Genomic DNA, 22,724 nt, shown 5'->3' on the forward strand with positions numbered 1-22,724 from the left:
ATGCTGGAGAGGGTCTGACCACAAGACCAGTCCCCCCCCGGTGCTCTTGCTGGGCTGGGGGAGGATGCTGAATACTGCGGGGATGAGGGGCTCCTAATCTTGCCCCTAGGGCTGGTCTCTGCTGCCAGGCGAGCACGTAGCAGCAGCCACAGCGGGGACCTGCCTCTCCACCCTGCCTACCTGCTTGTCACCACCTGCCTGTACCTGCTGCAAGGTCATCCATCCCCCCACCACATCCCACTCAGGACTGGGCTGAGCCCTGAGCCAGACCAGGCGATGCCTAGCACGTCGCCTGTCCACAGGGAGTATGGGGCACAGAGAAACGGCACCCAGCTATGGAAGAAATACATTTTTATTAGGAAAGCACTCTGCAGAGGTGCCAGGCTCTGTCGTACCAAACTAATCCCTCCAACTCCGCTGGATGGGACGCAGGAGCCCGAAGGGCGTCCAGCTCCGGCCATAAATAGTGCTCTCCTCCTGGCCAGAAGCAACCCCAGGAGTGGACAGGAGGGAGGCATCGGTCGAAACCAGCTCGACCCCACACCGGGCACGGCACAGCTGTGGCAGGACTGGCAATGGAGAGCCGTGCCTGGAGCCCGGGGTGCCGGGGCAGGGGTTTGCCGCGGGTGATGGATGCGGGGTGCATCCCCGGCGATGCCCTGGGCACCGAGCAGCAGCACCTTCCCTCTCCTGTGCACCGCGAGCCCGACAGACCAGAGTGGGGCATGGGAAGCGAGTGGCTCCGTTACTGCAGAATATACCGTGGGTACGTCTAGTACAACAAGCGCTGCTTATGCGATCGATAATACTGCTACAAAAAAGTGGGGGGGATATGCCATGTACGGACCCCCCCAGGTTGGCAGCCAGGCCGGCTCCCTGCGGTCCTGCCCTGCGCGGGGAGGGTGAGCTGCCAGACCCGGGCAGGGAGCAGGCAGCAGGGCATGGATGGGGAGGACCAGGTCCTGGGGCAGGGGAGACTAAAGGAAAAAGGGGGATGAGAGCGATGGGAGGGGGGGGAAATGGAGGCTCAAGGCTCTTCCAGTGCCCCCTGCCCAGTCCAGGCTTCCATGTCCGCTAGCCGTGCCGGCAAACGTCCTTCCTCCCAGCGCGTAGCCGGCCGGCGCGGGGCCAGTGCCCGGCTCCTGGTCACTGCACCGCCTGAGCGGGCACGGCAGCTGCTCTGGGCTGCTCCAGGCTGGCTTCTCGGCTCTTCTTCCTGGGAGGCTTTTTAATGGGGGTTTTCTTGGCTGCTTGCTCGTTGGGGAGAGCCTGGTCCTGGCTGCTGCCGGTGCTTGGCTTCTCCACCCGCTTGAGCTCCCCGGCCGCTGGCTCGGCCACCCCGGGGATCAGTTTTTGCAGATGGGGAGAGGTGGGCAGCAAGGGCTTGCTGGTCTTCTGGCTGCCGGCGGCCGCCGAGCGCTTGGCTTTCTGCGGAGGGGTGGGCTTCTCCCGCTGGGCACCCACCCCATTCGCTCGGGTGCCTCCATCCCCCTTGTTGAGGCTCTGAGTCTTTTCCTTCAGCTGGGCGGCCAGCTCGGAGGCCAGGTGGGGATGGAGGGGCTCAGAGCGGGGTTTGCTGGCGCCAGGGCTGCGGGGAGCATCCCTGTTGTCCCCGACCCGCCGCTCCGGCTGGAAGGCGCCCATCTTTCGGAAGGCATTCTGCACCGCTCCATTGATGCTCTCTGTTGGCTCTGAGCCGGCTTTACTCCTTTGCTTGGGCTTGGAGGGCGACTGGGGCTCCCCGGCGAGGCTGGCTTTGCCCTCGGGGACGCCGGGCTCCTTCGGTTGCTTCTGTGCTTTCTCCTTGCCCCGCGCGCCGCCTTTCTCCTCCGCTCTGCCCTGCACGCTGGCTGACGTCTCGCTCGGGCTCCTCTTCCTCTTGGCCAAGCCCTGGCCTTGCTCGGGGCTGCCAGATTGGGCGGCCGCTCGCTCTGGGGACCGGCTGGGCGCCGGCAGAGAGTTGGACTGGCTGGAGTTGTACCTGCCGTGGATCCAGGAGACTTTGGGCTTTGTGGCCGGGTCTGGGGGACGGGGCTTGGTCCTCTCCGGGGATGGCGGCTTCCCGGGGCTGCGGGGCTCCGTGACAGCATCCTCCTCCTCCTTCGACTGCTTGGAGAGACGGGCGACCCGGGCGTAGAGCGCGGCACTGGCTGAGCCCGAGCCGCAGGAGGAGCGCTCGCTGTCCGAGGACTTGAGCAGGGGCGTTTCGCTGCTGTCGGCCGGGAAGGCTCTGACGGAGCCCGTCTCCTTCAGGAAGGTGTATTCGCCCGCTTCCTCCCCGCCGGCCGGGGCCACCAGCTTGTCCCCAGGGCTGGCGGGTGTCCCCCTGTCTCTGCTGTCACCCACGCTCTCTGTGGGAGGAGAGCATGGGGGTGTCAGGCGTGGATGTGCCCAGAGAGGGGAAGGACCGAGATGCCCCCACAACACAGTGGGACAGCATCCCACCTGGTTCCCCCCGGGCACCCTGGTGTGTCCTCAGGTCCCACCACCTCCTCCTCCCGGTCAGGGACTCCTTTAAGAAGGCTCTTAAAACAACCCTGGAGCAGCAAACGCCAGAGGAACGAGCTCTGAAACCGCACGGGAGGCAATATCAGCACCCTCATCCCTTCCCACAGCATGAGGAGCCGGGGCAATATGAGGAACTGGGGCAACATGGTCCCCACCGCCCAAGGGTGACACCTCTCCACTGAGCAGGAGGTGGCCCCTGGTGATGGCCATCTGGGGGGAAGTCCCCTGGGGAAGTGCCCCATCCCCCTGCTCACCTTCGTGGGGGACGCAGTACACTGGCCCCTCATCCGTGGTGTCGAAGGAGGAGAAGGAGCCGCGGGATGACCAGGATGGGGAAGGCTGCTCCACCACGGAGGGCGGCTCGATGAAGCTGCAGTTCAGGGTGTTCTCCAGGTCGTGATGGGCCACTGTGAGGGCAAGGAACTGCTGTCAGTGCCTGTTCTGCCAGACCCTCCAACCCCCATGCCAGCTAGAAGGGTGGGATGCTGCGCAGCTCCCCCCTGCCCAACTTGCTGGTGGGTCTTGGGGCCAGGCACAGCATCCCAGGCATGGGGACAGCTCTTGCCGCGCATCCCCACCAGGTCCCCCAGCTAAGTGCCCACATGCAGAGGCCATCAACCAGCAACGGTGGTGACCAGCATCTCCCATGCTTGGGGACAAATGGCTGTGGACAGCAGAGCCCGTGCAAGCCTTACACCTCCCATCTATCCCCCCTCTCCATGGCAAGTTTCCAGCTGCCCAAATCGAGGATACACATGGCAGAGGGATGAGCCACCCAAAACCCTGGGTCCCATGAGGACCCAGTGAGCATTCTGGTGGTCACCCATGAGCTGTACAACCCGGCACGGCCACCCGGCAAAGAAAGTCCCAGTGCTGTGACCATCCCCTTCCTGGGGAAAGAAATGAACTGCCAGCTTTAGTTGCACTAATTTCCACTTCAGCATCATCGTTTGCATTTTCCTTTTCCTTCTGCTTCTGCACAAGGAGGTAGAAGAATGGTAAAAGGATGCCTGTGGCAGGGGGATGCACAGCACCATTTTTCCCCAGTTCTGCCACTTTCCAATCCCTTTGCCAGCTTCTCCTATTCTGAAGCCAAGGAGGAGCATCCTCCCTTGCCCCGGCGCTGCCCCCTCCGCCATGGGGGCCGCCCACAGAGAAGCCAAGCGGAAGAGAAAAACCACCAGAGAGGAAAAACTTGGTGTTAAAAATATTTTCGGTCTCAACCGGTTAAAAAAAAAAAAAAAAAAAAGCTGAGCAGTGACAGTTGTCTGGGCTGGGAAGGACTGGTTTTTCCGTTTGATCATTTTTAAGGCTTTTTGCTGGATAAGTTCATGTCCCAACCCACCCCGTGGTGCTTTCCTGGGTGCTTGCAGCTTCGGCATTGTCCTCGGGGTACCCGCAGGACTGCGGCAGCACCCAGCTAGGTGGAAGGGACCGACCCTCCCAGAAAGCTGGGCAGCATCAGATGCTCTTGTCCCCAGCCCCTGCCTGCTGGCTTTTGTCCCTCGGGATGGTGGCAAGGACTGCAGCCCAGGTCAAGCCCTGCTTTGCAGGAAGGGCTGCAAAAACCCAGTGCACAGGGCAGGTTTTTTTCCCCCTGTGCAGCAGCTGTACATCAGTATTTCTAGGTATTTGTAACCTCTGCCCGCACATCCCAACCATCTAAGTCACGCTGCAATTTCCTGCTCGGACTGTTTGATTCTTGCACCACATCCCTGTTTTACAATAAAATAACTCTAAGTGTTATTGGGATGCCCACCGGAACATTTATTCTTTATTAGGGAATCTGGCTTTAGAGATGCAAGGTCATTAAAATGACGGCAGCGATGCATGCTCGCCCCTGCATAGTTTGGCTTCTTGGAGAAAGGGAAAAAAAAAAAAAGCAGCGATATTTAAAGAGCAAACGGCCTGGAGAGGGGGAAGCGGCAGTTTCAACATGGCTTTCCTTGTAATAAAAACCAAAAAGGGAAAATTAAAAGCAGCCGGCTGGAAGCGGATGAAGGGAGACGCTTCCTGAGAGGGGGTGTGACGAGTGGCTGGGACTCACGGCCACGAGGCGTCTCTGGGACTCGGATGAGACCCAGGATACGGCCAAAGGATAAAAAGAGGATGTGCAGCACACCCGGAGCTGGGCTCGGGGGCTCCTGCCTGATCTCCTGGGATTCATCTCCCCTGGCCAATATATCACGGGCTGATGGGGCTGGGAGAAATGTGCCCACTTCCCTTGGGTCCCCTGCTGCTGCTTCTCCCCAAAACCTCCTGGGGCCACAGCATCAGGGTGCCGACCCCAGCCCTGCTTGCACGGCAGCCAATTGGTCTCAAGACCGGTATGAAGTGGTGAGGAGCTGCAGAAGGGCTGTGGGAGGGTGGCCCCGGAGACCTCCTGGCCTCCTCTCCCACTCATCCCAAGCTCCCCACGGTCGGCATCACCCTGGGGGCTGGTCGAGCTTTGCCGCTCGGAGGAGATGCGGCGGTGGGGTGCAGGAGCAGACACCCTGTGGTGCAGAGCTCGGGTTAGCCCCAGCATCCGTGGGGTGACACACAACCGAGACCCACACTGCTACCGCTGACATCCCGGGCAAGCAAACCCCCTGAAACCCACGCACACAGGGATGCCCAAACCCTGGCACCGTGGCCACTGGTGTCAGCCCAGGATGTGGCTGTGTGGGCTGCCAGCTCGGGTGCAACCCCCAGGGAGATGCTGTGGATCCGAAGCCAGTGCTGAGGTGGGGAGCAGCTTTCGAGGGGGGCACCTGGGGCTCCAGGCATCCGATGAGCTTCAGTGGGGCTTCAAAACCTGCTGCCCCACCTGGGGAAGTTCTACCATGCGTGCGCTTGTGCTCGCTGGTGGTGACCACAGTCATGTTTGAGCCCAGAGGGGAAAATCTGCCCAGCATGGCCGTGGCGGTGACTGTGCAAGGATATGAGAGGCCTGGAGTGACCATCTCCCAGGCGTCCTCGGCTTTGGCCAGCACTGGTTTCACCACGACATCCCCACAGGGTCCCGCACACCTCCAGTGCTGACCTGGAACTTGGGACGGGGCATTTCAGCATCCCCCAGACCCTCTGGCCAGGGCAGGACCAACGCAGGGAACAGGCGGCCTCTGCTACTGTGTACTGGCCGCCATGGCTTCCAGGTGGAACCACGCGCTGATGTGGCACCGCGGTCACCGGGCAGGGATGCAGCTGCTGTGGGCACCTTGGCAGGTATCCCTCGCCCAGGGGGTCCCCAGTCCCCGCGGAGGCTGGAGGCATCACCAGATCATGCACCAGAGGGATTGGGAGTGGCTGAAGACCGCAGCAGCCCCGCCGTGCCGCGCAGGATAACAGGATGAACATAAGACAACCCCTGACCAAAGCCTTTCCCCACAGTGAAACAAAAACCCCCAACCCCACAAATAGGCTCCAGGAATAACCCCAGCCCAGCTGGGACCTGAAACCATCCCGAGCATCCCTCCGGCACCAGTGCCACATCCTCAGCCTTTCCCGGGGCCGCTGCCGCCCTATTTACACAGAGCAGCTGGGTGGGCGCCAGCTGCCTCCGGGCCAGCGCAGGGAAGGCGCAGGCAGTCCCCTTGAGCCCCCCCTGCCCTCGCTGCACACAGGCACCCTCTGTCCTCCCCAAGCCCTGCCCGGCCCCTTCCACAAACACAGCCTCTGTTATCGTCTGTTATCCTTGCAGCAGGAATGTTTCTCCGGCCCTGGCGCACCCTGCTCTGGGGCAGGGCTTTGCCGTGCCTCACGCGGTGAGGAGTTGTCCCCCCTGCTTTGATGCTGGAGCTCGGGCACGGCGTGCCGGGATGGGGGCCACCTCCGCCCCCCCCGCCCGGGATGGGGGATTTGGCCTCACGCCGAGCTGCTGCATGCCAGGATGCGGCCGCGTGGGACACCCCACCAGCACTGCACACCCGGGGATGTGCTGGGCTTAGGGGGACACAGGGCTGAGCCCCACGCCAGCACAGGGTGGGGAGGGCTGCCTTCGCCTCCCGGTTTATTCAACAGGGTCCTCTCCAAGGCAGCACATCCCCATCCTCATGCTGGGATGAGCGCAGGGAGGTTTCAGAGCATGAGGGGTACAGTGTCCCCCAGCTGCTCCTGACAGCCCCAACACCCCTGGATTCGGAGCTCTGCTGGGTGTGAGCAGCCCCTCTATGAGCCTGGTTCATGCCTGGGCAGCGGGGGGAGCTCACCCAAAATCTCTGCCCCTCCATCCTCAACTCTGCTGCACACAGCAGAGGGGTGGGCTCCAGCCCCAGCTCGGATGCTCTGGCCCCACACAAAGCTGGGGCAGGGTTAGGTCAGGACCAAAAGGGCAAACGAGGCATTTCGCTGCTGCGATGGGGACCGTTCCTCTACCTGGGGAACCTCACAAAACAACTCAGCAGAGCTCCAGGCACCAGGTACCTGCCCTCGCGAAGCAAAATGATGCGCTTTGAGATCCAGAAGCTGCAGACTGAGATAGGGCTGAGCTCCTGCGAGCCAGGCAGCTTGCACCAAGCATTGAGACGGTCCCGGGGACCCGTGTGTCCCGTCACTGCTCTGCTGTGCTCACCGCCCTGTGTTTGGGGCTGGAAAGAATGCTGAGAGTCACGTGCGCTGCCCTGCTAGGAGTAATGCCCCCGGGGTTTGGCTCTCTGCCCCCTCTCCAAGCCCCAGCACCTTACCCACAACCTTGGGCAACTTCTGGCGGCGCAGGGGGATGCGTGGGAGCTTCATGCCGATCCGACTGAAACGCCCACACAAGCGTCTCGGCGGCTTCTTGGCTGCTGCTGGGTCCTGGCTGGAGCTGCAAGAGAAGGAGACGGCCCCATCAGAGAGGCACCGGCACTCGCCTCGCGGTGGGGACAGCCTTCACGGGGTGAGATAGCAAGTGAGAAGCTCAGTGATGCTGCAAATGCAAAGGGGTTTCGGGGAAGAGCCTGGGGTGGCTTGAGGCAGGGGGGTGCCCAGGGCACAGGGGGTCAGGAACCTGCCGGGGCTGCTGCCAGCCCCGGGCACCAGCTTGCACATTGCACTGGGATGCAGAGCCAGGGGATGATGGCAGCCCGGCCCCAAAACACCCGCAACGCCAGGCCAAACCCTGAATCTTTAAAAAAAATAAAAATCATCCCAACCCAAAAACAAACACGTGGCTTCTCTTTATTTGCTCTCTGGTTTTGAAGCCTCCCGGGGCCGAGGTTTCAAGCAATTATCTGCAGCCGCAGGAGTGAGCGGCTTCGCGTGTTGATGCAAGGCAACCTGCGAGGTGCCTACTGCCGCTGCAGTCCCTCAGGATGCTCCGGCAAGGGACCGCTGCTGGGACAGCACAACAGGTGACCTAGCTATTTGGGGACATCGCGGGGGTCCAGACACCCCAGGAGAGAGGAAACTATTTTGAGCCATTTCCCGCCTCCCTGTGTGATACTTCACCATGCGGGGCTGCATTTGTGCTTTTATCAGCGGGATAATTACAGGCAGCTCCCAGGCTCTCCAAGCCAGATGTGCCGGGCTCGGATTGAGCTGGCAGGGCTGCAAGGGGAGGCTTCCGAAAAATTCCCGTGCAGCGGCACGAGGGGAGGCTTTCTCTGCAGCTGGAGGAGCTCCCACAACCCGCTCATCCCTTGCTGAGCAGCACAAACCTTCCCCCCCTGCAATGGGACTGTCCCCATCCCTGTCCCCGTGGCAGGATGTCACCCAGTGCTGTCAAAATGCTGCCGGCATCCTCACCTCACAGCAAGAACTGACCTCACCCTCCCCTCCCCGAATGTCCCCATGCAGGACAGCTGGCAGCGCTGCAGCCCATCACCCCCCACCAGGTCTCACCCCAGGAGTTTGTGTTGGGTGTCCTGGCCGTGACTCGATGCCCTCGCTTTATTTTAGGGTTCCCTTTGCAGAGTGGCTCCAGCCCCCAGAGACTGGAGGGGACCTGGTGGGTCTCCGTGAAGTGATGGCCCACAAGAGAGAAACGAAGGCGAGGGGGGAAGGCAGTCCCCAGGCAGGGCTCACTCCGAGCCCCTCCATCACCCCCCTGCTGCAAGGATGCAGCAGGACCTTCTCAGACCCCAGGAACCTGCAGGGCGCACGGTGCCAGGGGGGTAGCGCTGCTCTGCCTCAGTTTCCCCACAGTGCCACTGTCCTGGTGCGGTGCCTGTATCCCCCGATCGATCCCAGCCCTGCACTGGGCACTGACGTCCCCAGCTGTCCCCAGACCTGCAGCTCCCCCCCCCCGGCTCAGGCTTCACGGCAGAGCCTGGCAAGAGCCCACCCAGCTCTGGCACTCACCTGCGGGTTTCATCCTTCTTGCGGCAGACGCAGCAGCAGCAGAGCAGGGAGAGCAGGAGGATGAGCAGCAGTGCCAGGAGGGCTCCTGCACCGATCACCCCCATCCGCTGGTTGGCCTCTGCAAGACAAAACCGGCCAGCTCAGCCCCGGTGACGGCCCTGCGGCAGAGCCCGGCACCCTGACCTGTGCCCACCGGCACTCACCCATGTGGCAGGCGCCCGTCAGCGGGTCACAGGCACCGTCGTGGCAGCTGCAGGCTTCGGCGCAGTTGGCTCCGTAGCGGCCAGGTGGGCAAGTCAGGTTACAGCTGGAGTGAAGGGGCAGGGTGAGAGCCCTTGCCACCCCAGCTGCTGCCTCCTCCCAAACCCTCCGTGCTCCGGGAAAAAGCAGAGGTCACTTCTCCAGGCTGCTCCAACACAGCCCCCCCCACACCTCGGGGACCCTGTAACCCCCAGGGAGCAGGAGCCCATCGCCCGCCCGGCAGCGTCACCCATTGCTCGGGGGATTTGGCCTGGCTGAAGCTCAGATGCTCTCGCTGCTCCCTGTGCGGGGCTTCACAATTAGGTGCAGCAATTATGAAAGGGCGTTAACCCAGCAGTCGCATCTAAAGACAACCTGGCATCACACGCAGGGTTTCCAGCTCAGTGGTGACGTGGCCGTGGCACTGCTGGACTCCCCCATGCTGAGCCGGGCAGAGCCACGGCAGCCACAAGCTGGGAAGGTGCCCAGACTGATTTTATTTTTGTTTTTTTTTTGTCTCCAAGAAGAAAAAATGACTGAGCAGCCCTGAGGCATCCCCTCTGTCAGGGCAGACCCTCCCGGTTCAGCTAAGCCCAGCATCAAATCTCCACCACCGGTAAAATGACCTCCCTGACAGTGTCACTGAGGCGATGGGGACATGCACGAATGGGCACTGACCTGCGAGCATCAAGGGCTTGAGCACAGAACACATGTGACAGGCACACGCGAAAGCAACCGGGGCTCTTGGTGTCAGCGGGACCGACCCAACCTGCCACCCTGGCGGTGGGACAGGCACCGCGGTGCCGGACCCAGGTGGATTTGGGGTATGCCAGCGGTGCTGCTGGGCACCAAACCCTCCACCAGCTGCTCACCGGCGGCAGCATCCCAGCTGGAGCTGCTGCAGCCATAAGGAGCCAGCAGGCCCCAGCCCAAACCTCCTTCCCTGAGGACACAGCTGCCCCCCAGCCTTCGGCACTGTGCCCGGAGGCGGCTCAGCCCATTTCACGCTCCACCAACTTGCAGCGTGCCGCCCCGGCTGAGCCTCGTGCCCGCCAGGCGCCGCGTGCCCGCTGGGACGGGCACTGAGCCCCTGCGGCCGCTCCGAGCAGCTGCGCCGGGGCAGCAAATGTTACAGGACGGGAGCTGGGATATTTCCCTGGCAAGCCAAAACCCCTCATCCCACCACTTGGACCCGCATTTCTGCCTCAGGCTGAGATTTTGGGAGAGCAGAGGGGGGCGATTTTTTCTCAAGAGGGTCCAGACATCTCTGGAAACGCTGCAGAGGAGATAAAATATTCGTAGCATCCACAAAGCAGTATAGTAGCCTTTCCTTCAGCATCCTCCCGACACAGAACTGAGAGGACACTCCTGCAGGGTGAGGACATCCCTTCTGCCTTCCTTCCAGAAATCATCCCCTTTTTAGCAAAATTATACACTGCTGACAAAAACACTAGTTTGCACATAGTCACAGGGATCTGCCTGAGTACCAAGAAAGTCCCCAAGCCTGCCCGGTGTGCACCCATATGGCACAGCTCAGCCCGTGGTTACAGCTTGGGATGCTGCTGGGGCTGGGGCTGCATCCCAAGCATCCTCAGTCCCCACATCCCCAGCGCTGCGCCAGGGCCTCGGAACAATTTAATTCATGCGCTGCCCTCCGGTGCTGTGCCGAAATCACTGCCACACACCCCTGGTGAGCACCAGAACCCTCTTACCTCAGGCTTTGCTACCAAAAGTGGCAACGATGCCCACGATGGACATCTGAGCTGGCACCGGTGCCCAGCCAGGCTGCTTCCCTGCTCGCCCTCTGCAGCTCTGCCGGCAACATGACTGGTTGGCGAAGCCCCAAAAAACCCCACCCGAAATCCAAATGCTCCCTGTTTCTAAGCGCTGAGAGAAACGCCAGCACGGGCGGAATGCTGGTCCCAAATCTCTGCTGCCACCGCCAGCCTCGCGGTTAATTCCCGGGAAAATCTGAGCAACACCTGGCAGGACCTGGGGGGAGCTGGTTTGCATGCCCCGGTCGGGTGGGAAATGCTTTCCTCGCCTTTTCAAACAGCACTTCAGTCCCACACTGGAAAAAAACACCAGGGGATGTGAGCAGGACTCTGACGTCGCTTGTGCCCCTTCCTTGGGCAGGGGAAAGGGGAAGGACCAGGGGGCTCTTCCCAGGGGTGAGGAAGACCCCAGCCGGAGCTGCAGCTCGCAGCAGGAGCACCCCGCGGATGCCATGCCCGTGAGGCTATTTGCTATTCTGGGATGTGGTTTTCTCTCTCTTTTCAGCTAGAAATTCCACCCTGGACTTAAAAAAACCCAAAAAAACCCCCCAAAAACCCCAAACCACCGTTTTGTTGATGGCATTTGTTTTTGCCAAATAGCCGTTTCCTAAAGCAAAATCCCTCTCTCGCAGCGTTACCTTGCTGCTAACGGCTCTGTGAGTGTGTCCTTTCCCCTCCACTCCAAAAGTCATCCGAATTGTTGCCTGCAAGGGCTTCCACCACAGGAAACCTCTCGGCTGGGAACTGCGTAGGACCCAAGGGGGCAGGAGGTGCCCGAGCACCACCTGTGCCCTGGGGTGCACCCCGAAGCGTGGCTCACTTACTAGGTGCCGTGGGAGCCAGGGTGGCAGAGGCACCGGCCGGTCTCGAAGTGGCACTGGCCATTGACGCAGTCGCTGCAGACGAAGGCGCAGTTCTCCCCGTACGTCCCGTTACGGCACTTGGTTTCGCACCTGGGGAGGGATGAGGGTAGGCAGCTGGAGCACCCACAGCTCCTGGGGACCTCTGGCATCCCCCCGGCCCTCCAGCCTGCAGGTGGGGAGATGGGGCTGTGCATTGTCAGCCCCACTCAGGTGCTGCAAAGCTCCAGACCCAATCCTGGGCACAAGAGCCAGCGGGAAAGCATCCCAGCTTCACAGCTGAGCCCTACCGCGAGCATCCAACGTTACCTGGGGACATGGGGTAGGGGTCTCGCAGGTCCCATGGCCACGTCAGCAGGCTCAGCCCATCCCTGCCCTCCCCTCCTGGCTGCAGAAACCCACAGCCACCCCTGGTCCCCAGGCAGGGAGCAGCAGGGAGGCTGGGCATCGCCCCGCCGGGGCCCAACCCTGCACCCACCCGCACTCACCGGTCTCCAATCCAGCCTGGGTTGCAATGGGAGCACTTGCCATTGATGTGGTTGCAGGTGTGGCCGTCCTTGCAGGGGGGACAGAGCTTCTCGCAGCCCTCTCCGTAGAAGCCGGGCGAGCAGGGCTGGTCGCACTTGGTGCCATTCCAGCCCGCCTCGCAGGTCAGGCAGCGCCCGTCCGCCACGGTGCACGGCTGCAGGCTCTTGCACTGCCCACACCTGCAACAACCGAGGGGGAGCCCGTCACTCGGCGCAGCATCCCCGAAACCTCCTGCTGCCACCTCCCACCGAGCCCACAGTGCCGGATCAGGCCCAACGGGGTGCGGCCACTCACCGCCTCCTGCAGCCTTGGCCGTAGAAGCCAGCCGGGCACGGCTCGCGGCAATACTTCCCCCGGTAGCCCGGCTCGCACGTGCAGGTCCCATCCACCTGGTTGCACTTGCCCTTGTAGCACTGGCAGTAACGGTCACAGCGGGGCCCAAACGTCCGCTCCCGGCACTGGCAGCGCCCTGTGAACTGCTCGCAGGGCGAGTTGTTGCAGGAGCACTGGTTGTTGCAACCGCGGCCCCACCAGCCCGGCTGGCACAGGCAGTTGCCTGTCTGCTGGTCGCACTGGGAGTTGTGGCTGCAATAGCAGGAGCTGGAGCATTGAGGTCCCCACCAGTTGGGCTCGCAGGTGCATTTGCCCGTCTTCTGGTCGCACTTGCCGTGCTTGCAGAGGCAGACGTTCTCGCATTTGGGACCCCAGCGGTTGGGGTTGCAGGTGCACTGGCCTGTCACATCCTCGCATTGCCCGTTGGGGTGGCAGCTGCACATCTCCTTGCAGTCGGGACCCCAGAACTGCCGGGGACACTCTGAGGGCAGAGCCGTCAGCCCTGGCACTGCCCATGGGACAAACCCCACCACCGGGCATCAGCGGAGACCCCCAGCCCCAATGGGACCTCTTGACCGCAGTCCCCCCTCTGCTCCCAGTGCACTGGATCTCAGAGGAGGCCCCTCCAAAGGGACGATGCCCTGGGGACAAAGCCAAGGGGACAGGCAAGGGCAGAACAAGAGCATCTGCAGCCCCATCCCTCGTGCTCTGCTCTGGAAAGTCACCCCCGGATGTGCCAGCACCCCAGGGCCACCCCGGCGAACCCCGCCAAGGACACGTGGGCGCCTGCCGGTACTCACTGGTGTCGCAGTTGGCGCCGAAGTAGCCGTGGCGGCAGCGGCACTCGCCGGGCCTGACGCACACCTCGTTCTCCTTGCAGGTGAAGTTCCCCTCGCACACGGCTGGATGGATGGACAGACGGCAGGCATGAGCATGAGTGCCACCAGGCTCGTCCCTGCTCCCGCAAATCCCCCCTAGTCCCGCGGAGCAGGGGAAGGGGTGCACAGTGGCACTCTGGGTGCTGCTGAGCTGTGGCACTGTGACTGTCCTGGCAAGCAGCCGGGCAGGCTGGATGGGACCCTCGCCAGAAAAATGCCACCAGCCTCCTGCCACCCTGTTCAGCCCCATCCCCGTCACCAGTGTCCTGCCACCCTGTTCAGCCCCATCCCTGCCACCAGCCTCCTGCCACCCTGTTCAGCCCCATCCCTGCCACCAGCCTCCTGCCACCCTGTTCAGCCCCATCCCTGCCACCAGCCTCCTGCCACCCTGTTCAGCTCCATCCCTGCCACCAGCCTCCTGCCACCCAGCTCAACAGCATCACTGCCACCAGCCTCCTGCCACCCAGCCCAGCCCAGCCCAGCCCCATCCCTGCTACCCAGAGGCAGCGTCCCTCGCTCAGCTCCGTATCGCCGGCAGAGGCAGCTCCAGGCAGGGGCTGCCTGCAGGTGCCGGGGGAGAACGGGGGGACATGGGGTGGAGGGGTTGCGGGCAGCCACGAGCACGGTCCCCCTCTCCCCCTCCCTGCACTCCTTATGGACTGCAGCGGTGTCACTGCCACCCCCACCACCGCCTCTCCCGTGCAGGCCACCAGCCCCCAAAGGCCACCAGCCCCTCTCCTGCCGAGGGGACCTTGTGCTGGGGCCAATGCCCAGAGTGGGGCAGGTGCAGGACGTGGGACAGGCAGCACCGCGGTGCAGGCAGGCGCAGGCAGATCCCGCATGGCCCTGGACAAGCCTCCTTAGCCACCGGGAGAGGGAGAGCAGACCACCCATCCCATCCACCTTACCTGGGAGTTCTTAGACCTACGGTGATGGATACTATAGAAACCCCTAAAATAGACAGATTACACAGGTTAGGAGCAGTGAGTCTAATGGTTAGAGCAGGTTCGGGGGGAGGAGATGGGGACAGCTCGCTGGTGGGACCGTCCTCCCCCCGCTGTCCTGGCAGACCCTGTCCTTCTCTCTTCCTGCTGGCATGCCGAAGGGACCGTGTCCTGTTCCCAGCACGTGGGCACCCAACGCATGCAGCGAGCGGTTACAAGGGCTCATGCACGGTGGGTTAGTTGGTTATGTGGTCTTTGCCGCTGGCTGCAAACTGCTGACGCCCCGGGCCGGTGCACAGAGCTCCTCCGTCTCTCCTGGGGCAAGCTGAGCCCCGTGGCCAGCCGAGACTGCGGGGAGTAGCACAGGAACCCCAAAACAGCCACCGGCATTGTGGTGGCAGTGCAGGGGATGAGAGCTCCCAGGGCTTCATGCTGAACAGCCATGCCGGGCTCAGCGTGGCCCACAGTAAGAGCTGTAACGCCCAGTGTTTCCCCAGCTGGGGCTGCCCTGCCTGCAGGCTCAGTGGCCCCTGCCTGACAGCCTGCCTGCCCTGGCAGACTGTCCCCAACGGGGCCATGATGGACACATGCCTGGTCCTGGCGGCTTCTCCTCCACCGGCGGCTTTGGCTTGGCTCCCCATGCTGCTGCAGCACCCATGGGAACTCTCTAGGTCCCATCCCTGCAGCTGCACTTTCCCTGTCCCCATGCTTCACCCTGGGGGACACATCGCTGTCCCTTGGGCCCCAGAACAGCACCCCCAAATCCTTAGAACCAAAGCTGGCCGGCATGGAGCAAAACCCCCCAGCCTAGGAGCGGGGTTGATGTTCCCCATGGAGCTGGGTCACCCCAGGGCATCACTGTGGGCTCTGTGACCAGCACCCCAACACTGGGGCTGAGCACCCATTCCATCCACATGCTGCTGGCTTTGAGCCCTGCAGGGAGGCAGGACAGCCTCCAGCATCCTCGGGGAGCCCGGCTGCAGGCAGAGGTCCCCAGGACAGCGGGTCCCCGCCACAGCGCACATCAGGATGGCCCCTGACAGCGGTGATGAGGCCAGGAGGGCTCAGCAAAGGATGGGCAGATGAGCAGTGTCCAACGAAGCAACCACGAAGCACCACGCCGGTGCTTACCTATTAAACACTCGCTTCCTTGTTGCCTCCATCCCGGGCAGCACATGAGGGCTGAGGAGCTGCAGGGGAAAAAAAAGCACCACAAATGGTTAAGACCCTCAGAAAGTCCTGGTCCTTCCCAAAAACCATCAGGAGCACCGATGTCGTGATAGTGAGAGGTCCCACTCCCGGTCAGTAGAACCCTGGCCCAGGGCTGCTGCACACCCATAGGGCAAAGAGAGCTGTTGGCTCTTCCTCCACCACGCAGGGAGCACAGATCTGCTGGGGGGCTCCCATGGGCACCGGCTTGAGATGCTCCACCAGCCAGCTGAGGCAACGCTGGGAGTGAGAACAGGACCAGTTCCTCCCATTAATCAGGAGCAACGAAACAGCAAAAGTCACGTTTGCAACCGTTATTGTAAAAAAAATCCCAAAGACCCCCAAAAGCTGGGAAAAAAGGGAAGGCTCTAAATGTCCCAGGGAAAAACCAACTGCTCTGCCCCCCAGGGTCCAGCAAAGCAGCCGGCTCCCTGGACAGGACGCTCGGTGCTTGCAGCCAGACGCCCGGCTTGTCTGCCCTTGGCGCTGGACCTCCCTGCCCAGGAGGGTGCTGCGGTGAGCGGGAGCTGGCAGTGCCCGCACCGCGAACGTCCCCAGACTGCTCTTCTCTGCCTGTCTGCACCCTGCTGCCCTCTCCTGCCTGCCTGCACGCTGCTGCCTGCATGCACCCCACTGCTCTCCACTGCCTGCATGCACCCCCTGCCTGCATGCACCCCCATGTACGAGCCCGATGATGGCAACCGCAGGACAGGTCCCTGAGCCTTTGGGTGTCCTGGAGTGCCACCAGCTCCAGAAATCACCGTGCACAGGATCATCAGCCAAAGTATTTTTGGCACAAGCTTGACCCCGGCCAACATCGGGACAGGGTCTCAGACCCTGGAGGCTCAGCCAGGGTCACCCTGCGGGGCTGAGACACGTGGGGACTAAGCAGGGACACCTCACCCACCTCACAGTAGTTCAATGACCCCCCAGGCGAATGGCCGGGGGCTCACGATGCTCCAACCCAGGCATGGGGAACATGCTCCCCATGCCATGACACTGCAGGGACCTCCTGGGCAGGGGAACACTGCTCATCCCCAGGGTGACCTGCTCATCCCTGGGGTGACCTGCACTGTCTGGTCCCCGCCGGTGACCGGAGCAATGCTGGAGGGTTATAAACAGTCTGAGCGGACACTGCAGTCGAGGAAAACTTCACCCGGGCTGGTCCGGCGGCGCAGCCTGGAATGCGTTTTGCTTTTTTTTTTTTCCCTTTTCCTCTTTATATGTAACAAATGCAGAAGAGGAGGAGGAGACAGCGAGGAAGTATTCGCTCGAAACCCAGTGCAGTCACAGGACCGTGTCTGGCTGCCAGACCGCCTTGTCCTGGGGCCGGGGAGGGAGCTGCCAGCAGCCCCCCGGCCAAACGTGGGTACTGGGGAGGCTGGACACAGCTCCCACCGCTGGCCCCTCGGTGGGCAGCACCCGCATGGCCGAGCTGGAGCATCGCGTCCCCCTTTTCGCAGCGGACGGTGAAAAATTGGAAAGGAGGCAGAAAAGAACCACAAAAATGATTCAAGGCCTGGAAAAAATGCCTTGCAGACGGAGCCCAAAATAGCTCCATCTATTCAGCCTGTCGAAGCGGTCGCGAGACACTGCGATGGCAGCTGGCGTGTACCCCCCGCGTGGGGACCCCGGGGCTCGAGTGGGGGGCTCTGCTCCAGCTGAGCATGTAAGGGGACGCATGGTGTTAACGGCAAAGGGGGGTCAACCACCAAACCACCTCTCCGAATACCGGATGGGCTGGAGACAAGGTTCTTCTCTGCAAGAGGCTTCAGGCTGCCCTGCCCGAAAAGCCTCGCCAGCTGTGCCAGGATGCTCGGGTGCAGCCAAAGCACCCACTGTCCCACCTGGGGTTGCTTTCACCGCTTCACCCTTTAGTATTTCAGTGTTTGGTGGTTTTTAGATGAAACCATTGCAGGTTTGCAAGGGGAAACCCCTCCGCTTGGGAAACCTCCTCCCTCGAACAGCCCAGCCTGGCCACCAAAACAGGCACCACTGATGATGCACCAAAAAGCATCACCTGCGATAAAAGCCCTGAGCCGATGGCGGGGAGCCGGGAGCCGCTGAAACACAGCGGCAGGAGGGAAAAACCCTTCCCCTGCTGCAAGCTGGAGGAGGCAAGTGGGACTGCGACCACCACCAGCTGGGACCCCAGCCCACCCACCGCCTCTCCGGATGCAGGATTCGTGCTTATCTTTTAACAGATAGCTAATCTCTCCTTCACCATGCCCGCCGATGGCATCCCGCACCCCTCCGCTCAGCCCCCACCTCGTTTATCAGCGGCTTTGACAGCAAATAAACTTGCTCCGGTTGCAAGGAGAGGCGGCTGGGATGCGGTGCTGCATAATTGGTGCTCCCAGTGCAGCACATGGACTGGTCCCTGAGCACCGCCAGCCCCAGGTAGGGTGGGTGCTGGTGCAGAGGTGACGGGCACCCATTGGGGCGTGGGTCTAAAACATGTCTCATGGTCTCAGCTCCTCCAAAGAGGTCTCGGTCCATGTGCCCTGTGACCACTGGAACCGGGATAACTGGAACATCTGTTGAAAAGCTTGCTCCTGACCCACATGGACATGCCACCACAGACATGCACAGTGCAAATACATTTTCTGTTTCTTTTTCTTTTCTTCAAAGCACTACAAACGCTGGGAAAAAGAAGAAAGAAAAGCTGCCTCCGAGATGTGGCTGGGGCTCGGGAGCTTTGATGTGGAGGAAAAGGAGCGGGGACATGGGCAGAGCTGGAGCCATGACCTGCAGGGACGAGCGCTCGATACCAGTGTTGCCCCCGACACATGGCCACATCCCGCTTAGGCCGAGCATCAGCAGGACATGGGACCTCTGCAAATGCTCTGGGGGTTTCTACGGAGGCAGAATATTTTTCTTGCAGATTAACATCCTGTGTTGCTCCCTGAAGCACGTCCGCTTTACCTACACTATGGGAGGGCTCCTGAGGTAGGAGGGACGGCTCCTCATCCAGACCAATGCAGCCCCCCTAAACAATGAAGAGCATGCTCACACCCTGAAAAGCAGGAGAGAGACCCTGGGGCTTGGGTGGGAGCTGCTGCCCATGGTCCCACACGAGACCTCCCCGCTCTCAGCCTCCCTGTCGGAGCTGCAGAGGAGCCCTGCGGGCGCGCAGCATGTCCCTGAAGCCCTGAAGCCCAGAGCATTGCTGTCACCTTCCCCGTCACATGGGCCATCCCCAGTGCTCCCCACCCACGCTGCTTCTCCCGAGCATCACCCCAGCACTGAGCTCCTTCTTTCTCCCTGTCACCCATCACCCAGCCAGCGGCATACCCCCCAGCCGATGCCAGCTGCAGCTCCTCACCCGAACCTAGCCTCGGGGTGCAGGCAAAGACAGAGATCCCCTGGTGCAGGCAGAAGTAGGATCGTGTACATAAACGGAAACCCTTCAGGCAGAGAAAGAAAAGAAAAATAATTTAAAAAACAAAGATTATCAAAAGAGAGCATTAGTGAGAGCAGGACAGGGACAAAGCAATGCCCACGCGCACAGGGCTCTCATCAGCCTGCATCCCAAATGGCAGCTTTGGAGAGGGTCACACCAACTTGTAACTGATTATAAAAGAGCTTCAAATTTAGGAGGAAGTGGCACTTAGTACACAAAACTAACACCAAATAGCCCCCAAATATTCCCTTTTCTCCCACCCACTAGCTGGGTCTCAGGAGGTTGCAGGAGAGGCTGAAGCAGAATCCTCCTCTTGAGCCTTCTGAAACCCATGGCCGGCATGCCCAAGGGATGCCTGGATGTGCTCGGCAGAGCCTGGTACAACCACCCAGCCAAGAGTCCAACCAGCAGCTTTACCGAGCTTAGGGGACACGCACTGGGACCTCCTCCCCAAGCCACATCCAGCGCGGCTGCCCCCGGCCCCCGGCACATCCCATACACCCTGTCCTGCTCACCAGCGAGTGCCTCTTGCACGCTCCACGGCACCCATGGGTGCCACAGGCACCGAATCTGAGCCCTGTGGCACTGGGTACAGCATCTCCCCCACCTCCATCCAGCAGAGATGGGGGAGGTCCCTGTGCAAGGGGGAACAACCAGGCATCCATCCTCAGCACCCGGGGCAGGGACACTGCTCACGTCCCCTCTGCCACCCCGGGATGTGGTGGCAGTTTTGCTGGGAACCAGCTTGGCAGACCACGGGCAGCCGAGGAGGCACTGCTCCCCGCATCCTCCCCTGCCAAGGAACGTCCGGGCCGGGAGCTGCGGCCGCTCTGGCTCATGAAATGCCTCCTTAGGAAACTCAGCCTGTAATTTGAGGAGGGGGCACCAGCGCCCTGCGGCCCTGCTGAATGGAGCCATTATGCAGGCCCCTCTTGCTTGCAGCACATGTTTTCCTTGTGGACTCGTCTGACCTCACGGGTGAGATGTAAAGGTGCATTTATGGCTTGGGCCCCCCATAAAGAGCAGGGGATCTTGCTCTCCTAGCCAGGAGGGAGCGGCTGTGAGCGCTCTTCCCCCTTTGCTGGGGCCAGCCTGACTGAGCAGCCTGGCCAGCACCAAGCCCGAGTGCTGCGGAGAAGCTTGGCCCAAGGTGATGCTCTGCAAAGTGACCCATGGTACACGGAGAGCACTGGGAGTGGGGACAAGGCAGTGCCAGCTCCCAGGGACCTGCCCCCAGCCAGGCAGGCAGGATGTGACCCCGCAGGGAGAGCCGGGCAGTGCCAGCACACACTTTCTGAAGCCAAACCCAAGGATCCTGGAGCTGCCAACTCTGCCATCCCAAGCAGCCCGAGGCAGCTCCACCAGGATACCAGGAGCATCCTGCATCCTGCCATCCCCAGGCTCGGCTGTGGGACCGGCCCCGGGGACGCAGGACCGGCTCTCCACAGTGCCACCTGATCCCCGGAGGCACCCAGGACCAGCTCCCCACGGCAGAACCGGCCCCGGGGATGCAAGATTGGCTCCCCACAGCACGACCTGATCTCCGGAGGCACACAAGACCAGCTCCCCACGGCAGAACCGGCCCTGGGAGGAGCATGACCGACCCCGGAGGCATCCAGGACCGGCTCCCCGCAACACACCCGGCCCGTGCGAGGTGCAGAACCGGCCCCGTGGCACTCAGGACCGGCTCCCCGCAGCAGGACTGACCCAAGGGGGAGCAGGACGAGCCCCAGTGTGCGCAGCACGCGCGGGGAGCAGAACCGGCCTCCCCGCTCCCGGCCCCGCTCGGGCTGAGCTCCTCGCCCCTTCTCCGGCGCCCGGCTCCCCCCGCCTCAGCCCCGCACAAGACGGACTTTGTCTTGGAAGGCGCCCAGCGCGGCGGCTGGCCCGGGGCAGGGGAGCGGCGAACTCCCCCGCCCCAGCCCCGCCGCACCCCACCGCGCCCCGGCCCCCGAACCGTGGGCCGGGGGTCCCGTCCCGCCCCTCCACACCTGCCCGCCCCGCCGCTCCTACCCGCCGGCCCTGCAGACGTTCCTGCCGCGGGGGCTCAGCTCCTGCGCGGCTCCGCGGCTCAGCAGCAGCAGCAGCAACGGCAGCAGCACCGCGGCTCCGGCTCGGGCGCGGCGGGGCGGTCGCAACCCACGGGCCGCCATGACCGTCGGAGCGGCGGGGCCCGGCTTGACCCGGCCCATCCCATACGGGGCCGGGCGCTCTCCCCCCCCCGCTCCCCGGCTCCGCCGTGCCCGGTACCCGCCCTGCCCTGGCTGCTGCTCGGCGGGCGGAAGCCGCAGTGCGAGCGCTCCGCCGCCGCCGCCGCCTCCCCCGCGCCCCTCTCGGCAGCGGCGGGAGGGGCCCCGCCGCCAGCCAGGAAATTCCGCATTGGTTCCCCTGACGGCGGGCCAGGCTCCGGGGGCCGGCGGCCGCCGCCTCCCCAGCCGCGGGGCAGCGCCGCCCCGACGGCCCCGACGGTCCCGGGGGTCTCGACCGGCTAGGCAGCCCCGCGGAACCGGCGGAGGGTTTCCCAAGGCGGGGGAAGGCTGCGAAGTCCTGGCTTCCAGTTCAGCCCGGGGATCCAGTAGCTCCCAGGTGCCCGGGAGTCCAATGGCTCCGGGGTTTGGATGGCCCCGGGGTCCGGCTGTCATGGTGGTTTGGCAGCTCCAGGTCCCCGGGAGTCCTGGGAGTCCGGCAGCCCCGCGGTCCGGATTCAGCAGCTCCAGGGGCCCGACAGCTCTGGGTGTCCAAGAGCCCTGGGTCTGCCAGCCCCAGGCACCGAACAGCCCTGGGTGCCTGACAGTCCCGGGGTCTGCTGTCCTGGTGGTCTGGCAGTCCTGCGTGCCTGACAGCCCTGAGGTCCAGCTGTCCAGGGGATCTGGCTGATGTGGGAATCCAGCAGCTCCAGGTGCCCCACAGACCTGGGTGCCTGACAGCCCTGGGGTCTGGCTTTGCACGGGATCCGGCAGCCCCAGGTGTGGAACAGGACTGGGATCTGGCTGTCCCGGTGGTCTGGCAGCCCCAGGTGCCCGACAGCCCTGCGATCTGGCTGATCCGGGGATCCAGCAGCTCCAGGTGCTCAACAGCCCCAGGATCCGGCTGTCTTGGTGGTCTGACAGCTTCAGGTACCTGGGAGTCCCTGGGAGTCTGGCTGATTCGGCGATCCAGCAGCTCCAGGTGCCCAACAGCCCTGGGTGCCCAAGAGCCCCAGGGTCTGGCGGCCCCAGGGTCTGGCTGTCCCAGGAGTCTGGCTGCCCCAAGTGCCCACCAGCCCCAGGATCCGGCTGTTCTGGGACCAAGCAGCTCTAGACGCACAACAGCCCGAGGATCTGGCTGTCCCGGGGGCCTGGCAACAGCCCCGGGGTCCGGCTGTCCTGATGGTCCAGCTGTCCTGCTCATCTGGCAGCTCCACGTGTCCAGCAGTCCCGGGTGTCCAACAGCCCCTGGACCAGCCTGTTGGGAGCCAGGCAGGGAGCCACAGGAGCCAAGCGGTGCCTGCAGTGGCAGGGCCAAGGGAGTACGACCCTGGACAGAGACAGAAGGGCTTCAGAGAAGCCACTGGTCAAACCACCATAAGGACACAGCTGGGAATTGGGCGGACACACTGGGCACCTGCAGTGCTCCCGCACCCCTGGCTCGGTGGGACAGCCTGGACAATAAGCCTCCTTGGCCTGACAGTACAGCAATACTGAATGGGCCAGGGATCCCTTGGCCACCACCCTGTGCCAGCTGGCTTTTCAGCTTAACGGTCACTGCAGGAGATGGCTCAAGCTTGTCTGAGCTCCAGGGACACC

The 22,724-nt window shown here is 62.7% G+C and overlaps 1 protein-coding gene across 1 annotated transcript; it reads right to left on the minus strand.

Annotated features, from left to right (window-relative positions):
• Window positions 1-336: 336 nt before the first annotated feature.
• On the minus strand, window positions 337-21,334 carry SCARF2 (scavenger receptor class F member 2). Its single transcript, XM_075167148.1, is given in 12 exon segments — window positions 337-2,351; window positions 2,763-2,915; window positions 7,173-7,294; window positions 8,770-8,887; window positions 8,973-9,076; window positions 11,609-11,737; window positions 12,133-12,351; window positions 12,467-12,986; window positions 13,306-13,407; window positions 15,459-15,517; window positions 20,953-21,170; window positions 21,173-21,334. Coding segments are annotated over 12 exon segments (3,096 nt in total). The 5' UTR covers window positions 21,320-21,334; the 3' UTR covers window positions 337-1,146.
• Between the last annotated feature and the right edge of the window lie 1,390 nt (window positions 21,335-22,724).

Source organism: Calonectris borealis, chromosome 18 (assembly GCF_964195595.1).
Source record: "Calonectris borealis chromosome 18, bCalBor7.hap1.2, whole genome shotgun sequence".
NCBI lineage: Eukaryota > Metazoa > Chordata > Aves > Procellariiformes > Procellariidae > Calonectris > Calonectris borealis.